Source organism: Panthera onca, chromosome D4 (assembly GCF_046562875.1).
Source record: "Panthera onca isolate mPanOnc1 chromosome D4, mPanOnc1 haplotype 2, whole genome shotgun sequence".
In the NCBI taxonomy this organism is placed as follows: Eukaryota; Metazoa; Chordata; class Mammalia; order Carnivora; family Felidae; genus Panthera; species Panthera onca.
In genome coordinates this window covers 84,492,115-84,508,905 of record NC_138351.1, presented here as the reverse complement: position 1 = coordinate 84,508,905, position 16,791 = coordinate 84,492,115, and the positions used below count along the sequence as shown (strand labels likewise).

Below are 16,791 nucleotides of genomic sequence, written 5' to 3'. Positions count from 1 at the left end.
TCGGAAGTCTCCAGCCTGCCCTACCCAAAATAAGTCTGTCCTTCACCCCTGACAGTCTTCCACGCTCCCTGCCTAACTGATATTCCTGACTGCCTCATTCCCTTAACCATTTTCCCTAGCTCCCCTACAGTCTACAAGTGTATATACCCTGGGTTCTGGAGTGTATTGATTTCTAGAATCAGACTGTGTAGGTTTGTGTCTTGCCTGTTCTACTTACCAGTTGTGACTTAGAGCAAGTAACTTAATCTCTTTGTGTTTGTTTTCTCCTCTTTGAAATAGGGTTGATAATTGTACCAAAGAAATAGAATTGTTGTTAGGGTTCAAGGAGTTACAGTATGTGAAGTGCTCAGAATGAAGCTCTAGAACATAAGTCTCAGTGTATTTCAGCTGGTAATATTATAATCATTATTGTTGTGCCATCATCATCATTATAAAGCTTAGTGTGCGTAGGAGTTACTTGGGGAGTTTTTTTAAAGTGTATATTCCCACCCACAGATAGCCTGTTTTCAGTAGGCCAGGTGTAAACCTCCCAAGTTTAACAGCCAGGTACCCCTCCGCCAATCAAGTTAGTCTAATGCCAGTGTTTGGACAGCCCCACTTTAAAATATATTGCCTACAGGGGTGCCTGGGTGGCTCAAGGTTGGTTAAGCATCTGACTTCAGTTCAGGTCACGATCTCATGGTTTGTGAGTTCGAGCCCCACATTGGGCTCTCTGCTGTCAGCACAGAGCCTGCTTCGGATCCTGTGTCCCCCTCTCTGCCCCTCCGCAGCTCATTCTCTCTCAAAATACATAAATACACTTCATAAATACACTTAAAAAAAAATACATTGCCTGCAAAATTAAATTCAGTCTCCTTTCTGCAGCATAAAAAGCTTCTCATGATCTGGTCCTTTGCCTGACTTTCTCGTTTTGTTTCTTGACCTAAATCCACCATTGCTTTAGCTTTTTGGAAGTTGTAGTTCCCTGAGTGTCCCAGGCTATTTCACTGACCTTCCCTCTGCCTGGGTGCTCCCTCCCACCCCTGGCCACCTGTGAATTAGGAAGCCACCCACTTTCCTGAGGCGGCGAGTATCCTGCACAGGGCACCTCTGTGGGTACTTACTGCACTCTGTAATCTTTTTGTTAGTCTTTTGCCCCAGCCTCAAGGACTAAGGACTGTGTCAAATTTATTGCATACTTTTTTGTATTAAATTTTAATGCTTATTTTTGAGAGAGAGAGAGAGAGAGAGCACGAGCTGGGGAGGGGCAGAGAGAGAGAGATAGAGGGAGACACAAAATCCGAAGCAGGCTCCAGGCTCTGAGCTGTCAGCAGCACAGAGCTCGACACAGGGCTTGAACTCGGGAACAGTGAGATCATGACCTAGGCCAAAGTCGGATGCTTAACTGAGCCACCCAGGCGCCCCTCTGTGTATACTTTATGTAATGTGAAATTTATCTCAATCAGCCCTTATTTTTGTTAATGCATTTGTGTCCTTTGTGTCTTACACAAATCACAGTATATTGTAGGTATCAGTGAGTTTTTATTCAGTGGGAAAATGACTATTTTCTTATACTCTTCCTTCAACTTACAGAAAACAGTTGCTGAGCAGAATTTGGAGGATACCAGACAGCAGCTCTTGGCAGCCAGAAGCAGCCAGGCCAAGGCCATGGACATCCTGGAGACTCGGGTACTAACCTCACTCTTAGTGATTCCCATGTCTGGGTGGTAACCTGGTTGGATGACGTGGTTGTGGGAGAATCCCCTGGGTCAGAGGTTTTCTTTTCTTTTCTTTTGTAATGTTTATTTTTGATAGACAGAGCGTGAGCAAGGAGGGGCAGAGAGAGAGGGAGACACAGAATCTGAAGCAGGCTTCAGGCTCTGAGCTGTGAGCACAGAGCCCAACACAGGGTTCAAACCCATGAACCACAAGGTCATGACCCGAGTGGAAGTCAGACGCTCAACTGACTGAGCCACCCAAGCACCCCAGAGGTTTTCTTTTAAAGGGACTGTTTTGGATCTTACTTACACATGGTTGAGTTAGTCATTTTCTTCATTCTTGCCACATTGCCACCGTTGTTCCACACAAAATTGTTCTCGTTTATTCATTCCCTTTTATCCCCAGTCCCTTCCTTCCCACAGGAAACCATTCTAATTTTTGTTGTTGGGTTACCTTAAAATTGGTGGCCTTGTTCTGTGTGCGTGTGTGTTAATTTCTGTGAGTGATGCAGTTCCACATCCACTGTTCCTTTCACCCGCTCCATCTTCTGGCTGCGTCCACTGGATTGCGCTTACTACACCACACTGCGGTCATCTGCCAGGCGCTGGGCGTCCAGATTGCCGCCACCTTCCTGTCACCACAGAATACATGGCAGCAAACAGCTCTGTCCTTGTCGCCTTGAGGGTAGAGAATGACCTAATGTGACTAAGGAGGACGAGAATGTTCCTACAAGGGCTGCACTTGGCTCTACTCCCCCAGCATGCTGGAAGGGGTCCTATACCTGCTTTGCTGCCTTTTCCAGCCATTTCTTTATGTGTTTATTTTGCCAGTTTAATGGCGTGCGAAATGGTGGAACGGGTAAGGGATCTCTGTGGAGCCTCTTTCTTAAGGGCACTAATCCCGTCCTGAGGGCGGAACCCTCAGGACTTGAGCACCTCACCTCCCAAAGGCATCACCTGAACACCTCACCTCCCAAAGGCATCATCACCTCCTGTCACCGTCACATCAGACATTAGATTTTCAGCATGAATGACACAAACATTCAGACTATCACGAATGCTTAGCTCATTTAAAAAAAATTTTTTTTAATGTTTATTATTTTTGAGAGACACAGACAGAGATAGAATACAAGCTGGGGGAGGGCAGAGAGAGAGGGAGACACAGAATCGGAAGCAGGCTCCAGGCTCTGAGCTGCCAACACAGAGCCCGATGCGGGGCTCAAACTCACGAGCCATGAGATCATGACCTGAGCTGAAGTGGGATGCTCAACCGACTGAGCCACCCAGGCGCCTGCTTAGCTCATTTTAAAAATCTTATTTCCTGATAAAAATATTCAGAGGTATATTTTTCTCAGCACAGCTTTGTTTGCTTTATTAGAATTCATTTCTATTTCTGAATTTCTATTTTTTATTGCAATAAAATACGTGACATAAAATTTACCATTTCAATATAGTTTCTAGTGTACAATTAGTGGCATTAAGCACATTTGGACTATTGTGTATCCACCACCACCATCCGTGTCCAGAACTTTTTCATCGTCTCAAACTGAAATTCTGTCTGCATTGAATACTAACTTCCCATTCTCTCCCACCCCCAGTCCCTGGCAGCCACCATTCTACTTTCTATCCCTATAAATTTGACTACTGTAGAAACCTCATAGTAGTGGAATCTTACGATATTTGTCCTTTTGTGTCTGGCTAATTTCATTTAACATATGGCCTCAAGGTTCATTCATGTTGTAGCATGTGTCTGAATTTCATTCCTTTTTGAGGCCAAATAAGCCAGGGTTTTTGTTTTTTTTTTTTTTTCTTTTCCAGTTTTTTTATTTTAAGTAAACTCCATGCCATGGAGGCTCAAACTCATGACCCCAAGATCAAGAGTCACATGCCCTCCTGCCTGAGCCAGCCAGGTGCCCTGAGGCCGAATAAGCCTTTTAAAAAAAGGCTTTCATTCTTTTTTATGTCTGTACCACATTTTGTTTATCTATTCATTTGTCGACGGACATTTGGGTTATTTCCACCTTTTGGCTATTGTGAATAATGAACATTAGTGTGGTGCTGTGAACAAGGTTTTTGTGTGAGCTTTTACTTTGATTTCTGTTGGGTTTCTGTCTAGAAGTGGAATTCCCAGGTCATATGATAACTCTGTGCTGAACCTCTTGTGGATCTGAATCTTTCTGGAGCTCTGCCTCTAAATTGGGACCTGAGTAGATCCTTTCTGAATTCAGGAATTTAAAAAGCTAGGTTTCAGTTCTGGCTCTACCGTTAATAAAATTTGTGATATTGGACAAGTAACGCTATTCTCATCTGTGCAAATAATGCTGTTCTCAGGGAGTTGTTGCAGTTAAAGCTTACATGTGAATATGTATAAGGAGCCGTGAGACCTAAAAATATCCTCCGCCCATTGGGTACCTACCTCTCCGTGACAAAGCTGCAACCTTCCTTGTGTTTGTTTTCACAATAAGCTTCCTCAAGGTCAAATGTTATTCAGCGATCAAGAAGACTTTATAAGGGAAATTGGCAAAGACAGCTCAAATCAGATAAAAATGGCCCGTTGGAAGATCTGGCTCTGTGGACGGGGTGTCGTCCCATCTGCGGGGCCGGCCTAACGTCCTAGTGCGGTGCCGGGTACACAGTCAGACTCGGTTGACGTCTGTAGAATGAGTGAAAGTTTGTACGGTGAGCAGTCATCCCACTTCCTGGAATCTGTCGTAAGGAAGTGGCTCAAACCAGGTCAAAAACTGTCGAGTGAAGACATTAACTGTCTCAGACAGGAAAGCGGGAAACAACGTGAGCGCCAGCACAGGAGGCAGTGGGTCAGTAGATTGTGAAACATCCCTTAAGGAAATAATCCAGGTTCTCAAGGCTACACTGAAACACAAAAGGAAACTTGAGTGAAGAGGAAAAATACAAAGTTTGCCTAGAATTATTTTTTTTTAAAAAGTCACGAAAATAGACTGCAGGAAAAGAATGGTAGAATAGTGGTAATGATATTTAAACGGATTTGATTTTTAAAGCCATTTGTTCCCACCCTGTGACTTCTTCTGAATGAAGACGCTCCCTTTCCCCCTCAGGTGCAAGAGCTCGAGCACAGCTTGCAGGCTTCTGAGGAGAAGCTGAAGCACAGTGGTGACGTTGTGGCGGCTCAGGAAGCTCAGATTCGGGAGCTTGTAAGTGGTGGTTGTGGCTGCTGGGCTCTAGGCCCTCGATGCTTGCTTGCCCTTTATGCCTTTGCAGTCACCCCAGACTCACCCCGGTGAGGTGCTAGGACCTGACCTCAGATACACTTGTTGAACTGGGTGTGAGCAGGAGGGCAGCTGTGGTAGAGGGAGTCCGGACGCGCTACGTACTGAAGGATCTGAGTTACCCAAGGAGGGAGGGACTGGCTAATTGCCATCTGATGGCCGGCCATGGGGCCCGGCCTAGTTCTGGGACTATTAGAGGCGGTAACTCTGCCGGCAGTCAGACCTCAGCTTGCGGCCAGGACTGAGGAGAACTTGGCAAGGGGTTTGGCCAACCATTGCAGCCCCAGGTGGGGTGTTGAGTTAGGAGCTAGAGAAACGAAAGCATTATTTATTGTATGTTGGCCGTGCCAGTCACTGTGCTAAGTATTCTGCACGTGTTGTATTTAGTCCTTGCTATAGACCTAAGAAGTACATACTATTCTCATTCCCTAGAGGAAGCTGGTTCAGAAAGACTGGGTCACTAACCCAGTGGTCATGGTTTCCCTGCTGGTAAATGGCAGAACCCGCATCTTTCTTCGGTCAGAGCCCTTGTTCATCGTCACTGTACTGTACAGACCGTCCATGATTTATAATGGCTCAACTTAAGGATTTTCAGCTTTATGAGATGAGAAATCAGTACGCACTGAGTAGAAACCATACTTCAAATTGTGAAGTTTGAGCTTCTCCTGGGCTAAACGTGTACGATACAATATTCTTCCTCGATACCAGACTGTGGTGGGGAGCCGCAGCCCCTGGGCAGACTTTCTGTTTGTCACTTTCAGTGCAGTATTCAGTAAATTACAGGAGATATCCAACACTTTAATATAAAACAGACTTAGCCCAATTGTAGGCTAATGTAAGTGTACTGAGCATGCATTTATTTATTTATTTTTTTTTTAATTTATTTATTTTTTTTTTTAATTTTATTTTGAAGTAATCCCTACATCCAGCATGGGGCTTGTACTCACAACCCTGAGATCAAGAGTCACGTGCTCCACCAACTGAGCCAGCCAGGTGGCCCTCTTTTTTTTTTTTTAAGTAGCCTAGACTACTTTATTAATTTTTTAATTTTATTTATTTATCTTAGAAAATGCACGCGAGCAGGGGAGGGGCAGAGAAAGGAGGAGACAGAGAATCCAAAGCAGGCTCTGTGCTATCAGTGCAAAGCCCGATGTGGGGCTCAGACTCACAAATCGTGAGATCATGACCAAGCTGAAATCAGTTATTCAACCAACTGAGCCACTCAGGTGACCGTGGCCTAGCCTACTCTAAATGCTCAGAACTCGGGTACCTGGCTGGCTCAGGCCGCAGAGCATGCAACTCGTGATCTTGGGGTTGTGAGTTCAAGCTCTATGTTGGGTGTGGAGATTACTTAAAAATAAAATCTTTAAAAAGTAAAGTAGGCTAGGCTGAGCTATGATGCTTGTTTTGACTTAATACCTTCAACTTACAGTGAGATTGTCGGGTTGTAACCCCATCGTAAATTGAAGATACATATTGCCTCCCCAAGAAAAGCCTCAGCCATAGAGGGCAGTACCAAGTAGGGTGAAGGAGGGCTGTATCTTAGGACTGACTGGTGCCCTAAGCTGTCCTCCCAGCACCAAGACCAGTCCCAGACTCTAGCTCCTGAATAGGCCAGGGGTGCCCGGCAGGGCTGCAGGTGGAGACCTCAGCAGCGCCCAGGCCAGAGAACAGGAAGGAGAGTTGTTTCCACTGGACACCCATCTTTGGGTCACCAAGGGACAGAACGGATGAGGTCCTCACTGTCACCATGAATACTGTCCTCTGCAGGCCGCCGCAAACAAGGAGAGCAGCCAGGCACAGCAGCAGGTCCTCGCCCTGGAACGGCAGTGCATGGAGCGCGTCCACACACTGGAGGCCCAGCTCGCTGCCCTGGAGAGCGCCCGGGTGGCCGACCAGACCGCCGCAGAGCGGGAGGTGGTACGTGAGGAAAGGAGTGAGCTTTGTGAGCACCAGGTTCACACGTTGCTGGGCCGCTGGGTTGTGGACAGGAAGAAGACCAGCCTCCCTTTCAACAGAGAACCACTTTTTGGAGCAGTTTTTATCTTTCCATTGAGACACCTGCTCATGAGAATGGATGTAAAAAGGCTGCTTTTTATAAAACCCCAAACAGATGGGTTTTCTTTTCTTCTGGGCTGCGCAAGGACTTGTGCTTCCTGAGCAATCCTGTCAGCCTCCTCCCCTCTTTCTGCAGTGTTGTTGTTCCTCCCTCATGGCTTCTCCCTCTCTCTGATTCCTCACCGTCAGAGTTAAGTGCCATATTTCTTCTCGTGAGGAGGGTAGCTGAGAATTTTCCATCTCCTCTCCCACCCCTGCAGGGACACAGGAGGTGGGGTGCATTTGTAAAGTTCCATGTCTGTAGGACTGTGCCCAGGGGAAATAGGGAAACGCCCTTTTCGTTTTATGTATACTTTTCTTAATTTGCAGAGAGAACTGGAGCAAGAAAACGCAGCCCTTAAAGAAAGTAAGAATGAATGTGAACGTTCTTTGCAACACCACCAACTTGAACTAAAGAAGCTCAAGGTATTTATCTAACGGCGTCCATGTGTCACAGCAGTGGCCCATCTTTTATACGTGTATTGGGAGCAGCCCAGTAAAAGTCCTGTACTCAGAGTGGAGAAGGCGTGAACTGGCGTTTGCTCAACAGTCCCTTAGACGTTTGTTAGAAATGTCACCTCATTAAGTCCTGTCGTGATCCAGGGTGGGAGGAGGAATTATGCTCACTGTGCAATTAACGTCATTCAGGCTCCACGTATAAGTAATTCGTCTGAGTTCCATAGTTAGTTCCAGGTGGTGCTGGTCTGACTTCATGCATCCAGCCCTTCCTCTGTGTCATCGTCAGCAGCTTCCTGAAAGTCATGCTGTCAAACCACTGGTGTTGTTGATCTTTCCAGCGAGATTAGGAAAACAAGGGCTTAACTTGTCTTAAGGACCCCATCTGTTTATGTCGGAGACCACATGTAGAGATGAGAAACAGTCTGCTGGATTGTTACCCTTTCCCTTCTGAGAACTTGATTCTTTAATCAGATTCTTTAATCAGATTCTTTAATCAGACGTCGCCCCCTTCACTGCCTGGACGTAACTGGATGCAGAGAGTTTCTGCCACTTTCTTACAGGCCTCCAGCCTCCTCTGGCCCCGTTCGTAAGAGCCCTTAGATGATGGATCATTGCAGTACTTGCCCAGCTTGGTCACGACACAAAGATCTTGTGGATCTTTTGGCAGAGACCTTCTCTGAGAACACCCAAAGCTGTGGGTCTGCATTAAGTAAGCTTTCAGTAATAGTCTCTGCTAAGTTAGGTGCTAATGATGTAGTGCTATATCGTGGGAAACGTGTACTTTGGTGGCAGATATTTTTTCATGCATTCCTTCAGCAAAGAGTGGAGTACCTGTGGGCTCTAGTGTAGGTGCTGGCATGTGGCATTGAGCAAAACAGGCAAAATTTCCCTCCGGTGGCGCTTGTAACTAGATAATGAACAACTGATAAATAGTCGTAAGTGCAGTGCAGAAAGTAAAGCAAGTGTGAAGGACAAAGAGGAGAGAGGAGAGGGCTCTAAGGTGGAGGTTAGGGAGGGCTTCCGTGATATTTGAGCAAAAGCTCTGAGTCATGAGAAGGGGCCAGCAATGTGAATGTTTGGGAAGGAAATATTCCAGAAGAAATAGCAAATAGAGGGGACAAAACAGAAGAGACTCCTAAATATGGAGAACAAACTGAGGGTTACGGGAGGGGTTGTGGGAGGGGGGATGGGCTAAATGGTAAGGGGCACTAAGGAATCTACTTCTGAAATCATTGTTGCACTATATGCTAAGTAATTGGATGTAAATTTTTAAAAATTAAAAATTAAAAAAAAACAGAAAGAAATAGCAAATAGAAAAGCTCTGAGGCAGGGACACCTGGGTGGCTCAGTCGGTTGGGTGTCCGATTTTGGCTCAGGTCATGATCTCACGGTTCATGGGTTTGAGCCCTGCATCGGGCTCTGTGCTGACAGCTCAGAGCTTGGAGCCTGCTTCAGATTCTGTGTCTCCCTCTCTCTCTGCCCCTCCCCTACTTGCACTCTGTCTCACTCTCTGTCTTTCTGTCTCTCTCAAAAATAAACATTAAAAAAAATTAAAAAACAAAAGAAAAACTTTGAGGCAGAAAAAACACTTAGTTCAGAAAACAGCACCAAGGCCAGTGTGGCTGCTGCTCAATGGGCTCAGGGAAAAGAGGAGAGGAGCCAGGCAAGCAGACTTTGGGAGTTTTAAGCAAAGAAGTGATGGGAGAAGTTTTAAAATCATCATTCTGGTTCTTTGTGGAGCATGTTCTGGAAAGGAGGCAAGTACAGAAGCAGGAAGTCCTGTTCAGAGGCTCAGATATTACATTGCTTACCATGTTTAAAGGCATAAAAGACAAAATCACAAATTTCAGCAGAGATTTGGAAACTGTACTAAATGGAAGCAGTTTTAAAAGGGAAACAAATTAGAGTGTGGGAGCTGGAAAGTGTAGAGCTGAGACCCCAATGCAGTAGGCACCCAAAAGGCACAAGGAAACTTTTGAGGGTAATGAGTATTTTCACGGTTGTTATTGTGGTGATGGTTTCACCATAAGCCATCACATTCCACACTTAAAATATGCGCAGCATAGTGTCAGTTATACTTCAGGCAAGTTGTTTTAAAAACTAATATGTTTAACAACAGATGAGCACTCATAAGAGAATTAGTGAGACAGAAGAAAAGGCAGAATGAAATACAGAAAAAACATGAAAGAAGACAGGATGCTGCAAGGTGTTTGATCACCTGTCAGTGGGGGCCCAGAAGGGAATGCAGATGTGAGGTCGAAGCAATTATTGAAGCAACAGTAGCTGAGAATTTTCCAAATAGCTGAAAGCTGTCAGTTCACAGGTACAGGTGTGAGAATTCTTACAAATCCAAATGGGATAAATGTTATTTTTCCTTTTTCTTTAAGTTTATTTATTTATTTATTTTTTTCTGTTTTTTTGAGAGAGAGAGAGAGAGAGAGACAGAATGCAAGCTGGGGAGGGGCAGAGAAAGAAGGAGACACAGGATCTGAAGCAGGCTCCAGGCTCTGAGCTGTCAGCACAGAGCCCAACGCAGGGCTCGAACTCGTGAACCTGGGCCCAAGTCGGGTGCTCAACTGACTAAGCCACCCAGGCACCCCTAAGTTTATTTTTTTTTAGTAATCTCTACACCTGATATAGGGCTCAAATTCATGACCCCCCAAGATCAAGAGTCACATACTTTTCCAACTGAGCCAGGCAGGCTCTCCCAAGATAAGTTTTGAAGTCTGTACCCGGATACACAATAGTAGTAGACCTATAAAAACCAATAAAACAGAAACAAGGAGTGGAAACCAATTTGACAATAAATTTCATATTAAAAAAAAAAAACAACCCAGAAACGAGGAATTAGTCACCAACAGATTTGCCCTAAAGGAAGTGCTAGAGAGCATCATTCAGGTGGAGGAAGATTCTAGATAGGAGGACAGAAGATATAAGGCAATAAGAAAGAATAAAGGTACACAAAAAGAACCAGAAGATCTGTCCTACGGTCCAGTCACGGTCCAGTCAGGATAAAGGAACCAGACCCATTTATTGAAGTGAGAATTCTTTTTTTTTTTTTTTAACCTTTATTTATTTTTGAGACAGAGAGAGACAGAGCATGAATGGGGGAGGGGCAGAGAGAGAGGGAGACACAGAATCGGAAGCAGGCTCCAGGCTCTGAGCCATCAGCCCAGAGCCCGACGCGGGGCTCGAACTCACAGACCGCGAGATCGTGACCTGAGCTGAAGTCGGACGCTTAACCGACTGAGCCACCCAGGCGCCCCTGAAGTGAGAATTCTTGATCTCATGTAAAGTTTTTAGTCCAGCACTGAAACAGGCAAAAGATAGTGTGAAGGTAGCCACTGCAGAAACAGCTACAACTAAGGGAACAAAGCAAAGAAGGTTGAATTATTAAACTTAGGAATTAAGACAAAGGGCCCCACAGGTCTGGCACTTGGGCCTCTGAGCAGGGGACACTGTTCAGCGGGCGCTGGTGTGCTGGGGGACAGGGCAGCCAGTGAAATCAGTCCCGGGGGCTGGGGAACCTGCAGAGCGGATACAGATGCGGCTGCGGGAAGAAATTGCCTTCTTGCCACCGCCAGGGCAGTGCAGACTGCTCGCAGAAGCGGACAGGAAGGAGCAAGGCTTTTGCTGTGTTCTCCTGCTTTCCAGTCTGCCTCGAGCTCCTCCTGTTGGCAGAGGTTCACATGGAACCAGCTGGACGAGCAGAAATGTCATTTGCAGAGCCTCAGACCAGATGTAGCATCGTCGCAAAGCAGAGGATAAAAGGGGCAGTGGGGCCGATAGGCGGGAATAAAAACTGGCGCACACAGGCTGTTTAGAAGTGTGGTTAATTTTCAAATGTTTGCGGAATGTTCTCGATCTTGGATTTCTAGTTTAATACTATTATGATCAGATCATACACTAAATGATTTCAGCCCTTTGATGTTTACTGAGGTTTGTTTTATGGCCCAGCCTGTCATACAGAGTCTATTTTGGTAAATGTTTCAGTGCGCTGCTGCTGTGAGGGGAAAGCATTCTGTAAATGCTAATTAGATCAAGTTGGGTGATAGTGTTGTCCAAATCTTTTATGTTTTCTGATGTTTCTTTTTTGTCTTCTTGTTCCATCAGTTAGTAAGAGTGATGTGTTAAATCTTCAACTGTGATCACAGATTTGTCTCTCTCTTTAATCCTGCTGGTTGTCAGTCTTTGCCTCAAGTGTTTTGAAGCACTATTTTTAGGTGCATACCTATTTAGACTGCTGTCAGGGAATATACTCCCAGGTGCAGGGAGCTGCCACACGTGGGTAGCCTGGTGGCTCCTGGGGCCAACCCGGACTGTGCCGGGCAACCTCGAATCCCACAGTCCTGGGTTGCATGCGGCTCTGGCGGTAGCACAGACTTCAGAGCCACATAGACCCCGTCCTGTGTGCCAGCCTAGCCCCTCACCGGCTGACTCTTGAAGGAGTCTAGTTTCCCTTTTTTCAAAACTGAAGATAATAACCCTTGACCTCGAGAGGATTGCCCCGAGGCTCGAGGGTGACCATGGATAAAAAGTATCCCATGCAGTTCCTGGCATGGAGGTGCTTTGAGTCTCTGGTTCCTGCCCTGACCTGCTTTCCTGCCTCGCGCTCTGTCTGCTGGCCGTCCTCTTAGACACCAGCAGTCCAAGCTCTTCTAAACCTCCCCGGAAAAGCCTTCTGCCACCTGCCGCCTGGACTCGCAGGGCCACGTTTCCGTAGCTGCTTCTCCTGTATCAACACTGCCTCCCCCGCTGAGGGGTATTGTCTGGCGCAGCGCGGGCTCCTGCCTTTTGAATTCAGACGCTAGGTTTCCTCGTCTCTACTAGAGATGGACTCAAAGAAAGGTCAATTCTGACAACTCCACAGTAGGAGCCAGAATTCCCCTGGCCAGGAGGCCGGCGTCTCCTTCCATCAACTCACTTGTACCGACACAAATTGAAAGGTGTCATAGGGGAGTTGAGTAGCTCCCAGAACCAGAAAGACTTGTCCGACTGGAACTTGGGGGTGGGGGGCGCCTCAGGTCTCTTTCCTTCCTGCATCATGCTGTTTCTTGCCCTGTCAGTTACCCAGACTCTTGGCCTTGCTTTTCCCCACGATGCAGGTGACGGCCTTCAAATCGGGTGGTCATCACAGCAGCAGCTCCAAGCTGGTGACATGCCAGCTTAGGAAAGAGGGCTTCTCCTTGGCTTATCAAAAAGGCTTCTGATGTAAAAAGGGATTCTGATTGGTCCATCTTAGGTGACAGAGCCACCCCTTGAACAAATAATTTTGGCCAGGGGGCTGCAGGACTTCAGTTGGCCAGGCCTGAGTCCCATGCTTCTCCTTGTAGCCGCAACATGGGCAGCCCTACCAGAACTGCAGGGTAGAAGTGGGGAATAGCAGTGATGAGGCTCTTATCCCCCAAAACGGTGTGATCTGGGGTAGACACAAACCACAGATGTCCCTGACCAGAATGTAGGCACCTGAGAAGTCTAGGGGTTGATCAGTGAGCACGGCATTCATCTCCGGGAAGAGGACCGATGTGTCTGTCTGTCAGGAGGTGGTTCCTGTGCTGTGGGGCAGGCCAGGGAGGCAGCCCGGCTCCATGTAGAAAATTTTCTGGGTGGTACAGTCTAACATCCAGAGGCTTGGCTCTAAGCTCAGACGCTGGCTTCAGACCTGGCAATGCCACTTACTAGCTGTGGGACCAGAGCCTTTTTCTCTTATAAAATGGATAATTTTGATGAGTCTGTGGCATTTTGCCCTGCCCTATTTAATTCAGTAAATGCTGATTATTTTTCCCATAATTGGGTTGTTCTGGTCCACTAGTCCATTCACATGGCCTGAGAATCTTCCTTCCTATTCTGTGTTGATTTCATCAGACCAGCTCTTCTCTTGGAGTTCTGAGTCCCCTAACCGTGGCCCGAGGACTGGCTGGTGTGCCCATGGGATCCCCGAGCCTCGGCGGTTTGCCCTTGTGCGGAGAGGTCGGTGGGTTGTACACCAGGACAGCTCTCAGAGGCACACAGACGGCACCGCAGCGAGAGGGCAGTCCAGGGCCCTCGGGCAGCAGGAAGAAAATCTGTAGGACGGAGGATGGCATTCCCCCAGTGGGCGGCACATAACGTGCAGTGAAACACCCGTGAGGCGTTTGGGGGCTCAGTGTCCCATTTTCTGGATTGTAGGAAGAGTGGAGCCAAAGAGAAATTGTGAGTGTCGCAATGGCTCAAGCCCTGGAGGAGGTGCGGAAGCAGAGGGAAGAGTTCCAGCAACAGGTAGGCCCCGTTTGACCCTGAGGCACGGGCCAAAGGGTGGTATGTTCCAGCCTCGGGCAGGACCAGCCTGCCTCCCCATGTGTCCTCCTCCAGGGGGTGGACACAGGTGTCAGGAATGCCAGGAACTGTGTGACTGATGACCCTGAGGTCTCTAGGAAGGTGGGAGAAAAACGTCATAAAGAAATCCTCACCCCACGGGATGGCCTTTGTGGATGTTTGATGGCCGGTTACTGTTGTAAGCCTTACCTGGGGAAAAGCCCGCATCCAGGTGCCTCCTGGGCTCTGACTCTGTGAGGGGCATCGCTGCCCACAGGCCCCGGAGGACGCAGTACAGCTGAGCCCTCAGCGAGAAGGGTGGGCAAAGCTTCCTTTCAAGACAGACTCAGCATCGGGCCCCAGACCTTGTAGGGAATGGACTCTAGGCCTTCGGTGAGTCCTTAACATAAATTCCAGTCTCAGTTGCGTCTGCAAAGACTTTAGGATAATTACACCTTTCAGATCATAATGAGGTCATGTGTATCAAATGCTAGGCATGTCACAGGTACTCAGGACACGGAAGTCATGGTTATGACAGCTTGGGGAAGGCTGGGCAGAACAACCACATCTATGGTAGGCCCGCTAGTGGTAGGCTGGGGGGGTGGGGGGCGGGCGGCCTGTGCAGGGCCCTGGCCCCAGAATTGTGCTATGTCCATAGGAGTAGAGGGTAGCCTAGGGTATGTTCGAGGCTATAGACTTCCAGGAGGGATTCCTGGGGGACCCCGGGTAGCGGAAAAGTGGAGATTTCTTTTGGGGGAGATGCGGTTACTGCTGCCGGCCTTCTCTTACGTTGGCTTTTCTGTCCAGGCTGCTAACCTCACAGCTGTGGTAGATGAGAAGGAGCAGAGTCTGCAGGAAAAAGCTGAAGTGATTCTCCAGAAAGAGCAGGAAATTTTCCAACTGAAGAAAGGTGAGGAGTCCGCCCCTGCCGAGCCCTCTCACCTGCTCCCACCCAGTACCCCTGCCCTGAAGTGGCCCGGTCCTGAAGCAGCAGGAGTCACTGGTGCTCCCCTCTGCCCGGCCTAGGTCACGACTCTGCCCTGTTGCAAATGCACCAGCTTCAGAGCGAGCTGGAAGCCCTGCAGAGCCTTAGGGCGGAGGAGTCTGAGGCTGCCGCGGGGTTCGACGTGCTGAGACTGGCCGTCCCGGAGCAGGGGTTGACACGCTCAGTTCCCGAGCCTCACGTAAGTCCCCATCTGAGCCGCGGGCCGGTGTGACGGCAGCAGGACGGGGCTGCCTGCCGTAGTTTGCCAGTAGGAGGCGGTGGGAAGACGGGGAGGAGAGCTGGCGCTCACTAGCTGCGGGATGTTGGGCAGGTCACCTCCCTTTCTTTAAAGTAGGGGTGCCTACCTGACTAGGAGCTCGTGGGTATTGAGGAGCCCGTCGGATGTGGCGCCACGTGTCCGTGTTCAGTAGAGCCCTTTCCTTCCAAGCACGCTCGCTGCACGGAAAGCTGCCTGTCCCCCCGGAAGGCGCTGGACAGGATCTCTACAGCCCAGGTTTGGTTCCTGGCCAGCTAGCTGCCTGTTCCGGCACATCAGCCCGCACCTTTGGAACCAGTCTGGCCCCCTTTCCCCATGGACCTGTGGCTTAGCTTGACCATTACCTTGTCCATCCTGTAGGCGGCCTCGAGGGCCACGCAGGACCCCGCGTACCAGCTTCCGGCTGCAGAGGGAATCCCAAATGGTGAGGTGGGGGCTGTGGACCTAGGGCAGCTGCAGAAGGAAAAACAGGACTTGGAGCAGCAACTCGTGGAGAAAAACAAGGTGAGGGTGCGCTTTACCTCAGCTGTTGATCTCCCCGCCCTCTCCCTGTTCTGGGCCTCAAACCGTTCAGTCCCTTCTCCGAGAGTTCGGCTGATGCCCCCGGGCCCCTCTTGGGAGAGATCTTACCTCTTCACCAGAAGGGCTTCTTCCTGGACTTCCACCTGTGCAGTCTTCCTTTCACACCTCCCCCACGCTTGAGATAATGTCCAGAGTATTTGCGCTCAGGCAGTAGTGAGGCCAGATGTCACAGGTGCTGCTGTCACCAGCTGGGTCATATTGGACCCATCGCCTTACCTCTCACTTCCTTTCTGTGGCTGTGAAATGACCCAGTGATGCCTGTCTTCTAGCGGTTTTACTGGCAGGGGAGGGGCATCGGGGTATGAAATGAAAGTTTGTTAGCTGTCCTGTGAAATTTCTCGTATTTGGTAGAGGCTTAATAAATGTCCCGATTCCACCCACTCCTCAGGCCCCTGCACCTGCAAGTGCAGGGTCTCCTCTGATCCTGGTTTCCAAGTGCGCTGGGAAGTTAAGGGTGCTGGCTGGTCACTGCTCTGGCCTCCAAAGTGTGATTGTGGGTGTGTATTTTTTTAGATCTGTAACAAAAGGAAAAAATGCTCATTCTCACTTACACATGTGCATTTAATCTTACTGTGAAATGTAAACTACAGAAAAGTGCACAAACTCCGTGTGCCCAGGACCCAGCCCTCAGACCTCCTCTCTAAGTGGCATTCACTCCCTCAGAGTCCTGCCTCTACTGCCCACTTTGGGCGCCCACATCCTTATCTCAAGGCCAGACGGCTCCCTGGGGCTCTAGATTGTCTCTGTCTCCGTGGCAGTGTCTAAAAGGCATCTGCGTAAACCGTCCAAAACCCAACTTCACATTCACCATGCTGCCTAATGGGGGCTGCTCTTGTCTCAGTAAACGTAAAAGGTAAAAATCTTAGTATCCTTCTCAGCGCCCTTGTTTCTTACACAAGCAACATCCAAACCATTAACAAATCCTTCTGGCTCTCCCTTCAAACTATACCCCAAATGGGCTGCATCTCATCCCCACCACTGCTGCCACCGTAGGTGGGGTTACCATTTCTTCCCTGCAGGCTGGTGTTGGGCTTCTAACGGTTTCCCTGTCACCCCCTGTGTACCAGCCCTCTGATGACTTCCCCTGTCTCTGTAAATATAAGCCACATCCTTGCAGTGACCCACAAAGCCCTGTGTGGTTTGGCCCCTTAGTAC

At 48.5% G+C, this 16,791-nt stretch overlaps 1 protein-coding gene and 1 long non-coding RNA gene across 2 annotated transcripts in view; one reads left to right on the top strand and one right to left on the bottom strand.

Moving 5' to 3' along the window:
- Positions 1-16,791, top strand: part of GOLGA1 (golgin A1) — a 49,183-nt gene that overhangs the window by 25,314 nt on the left and 7,078 nt on the right. Inside the window, exons 12-19 of the mRNA XM_060608691.3 lie at positions 1,573-1,668; positions 4,772-4,867; positions 6,713-6,862; positions 7,370-7,465; positions 13,667-13,756; positions 14,600-14,702; positions 14,819-14,976; positions 15,415-15,558. Coding sequence (XP_060464674.2) covers positions 1,573-1,668; positions 4,772-4,867; positions 6,713-6,862; positions 7,370-7,465; positions 13,667-13,756; positions 14,600-14,702; positions 14,819-14,976; positions 15,415-15,558 — 933 coding nt within the window. The remainder of the gene's footprint in view (positions 1-1,572; positions 1,669-4,771; positions 4,868-6,712; positions 6,863-7,369; positions 7,466-13,666; positions 13,757-14,599; positions 14,703-14,818; positions 14,977-15,414; positions 15,559-16,791) is intronic.
- On the bottom strand, positions 13,753-16,126 carry LOC132662951 (uncharacterized). The gene is made up of 6 exons (XR_009602767.3): positions 16,035-16,126; positions 15,685-15,913; positions 15,143-15,507; positions 14,582-14,641; positions 14,003-14,230; positions 13,753-13,907 (listed from the first exon to the last, which is right to left on the bottom strand). It is a non-coding gene; the product is annotated as an uncharacterized LOC132662951 (long non-coding RNA).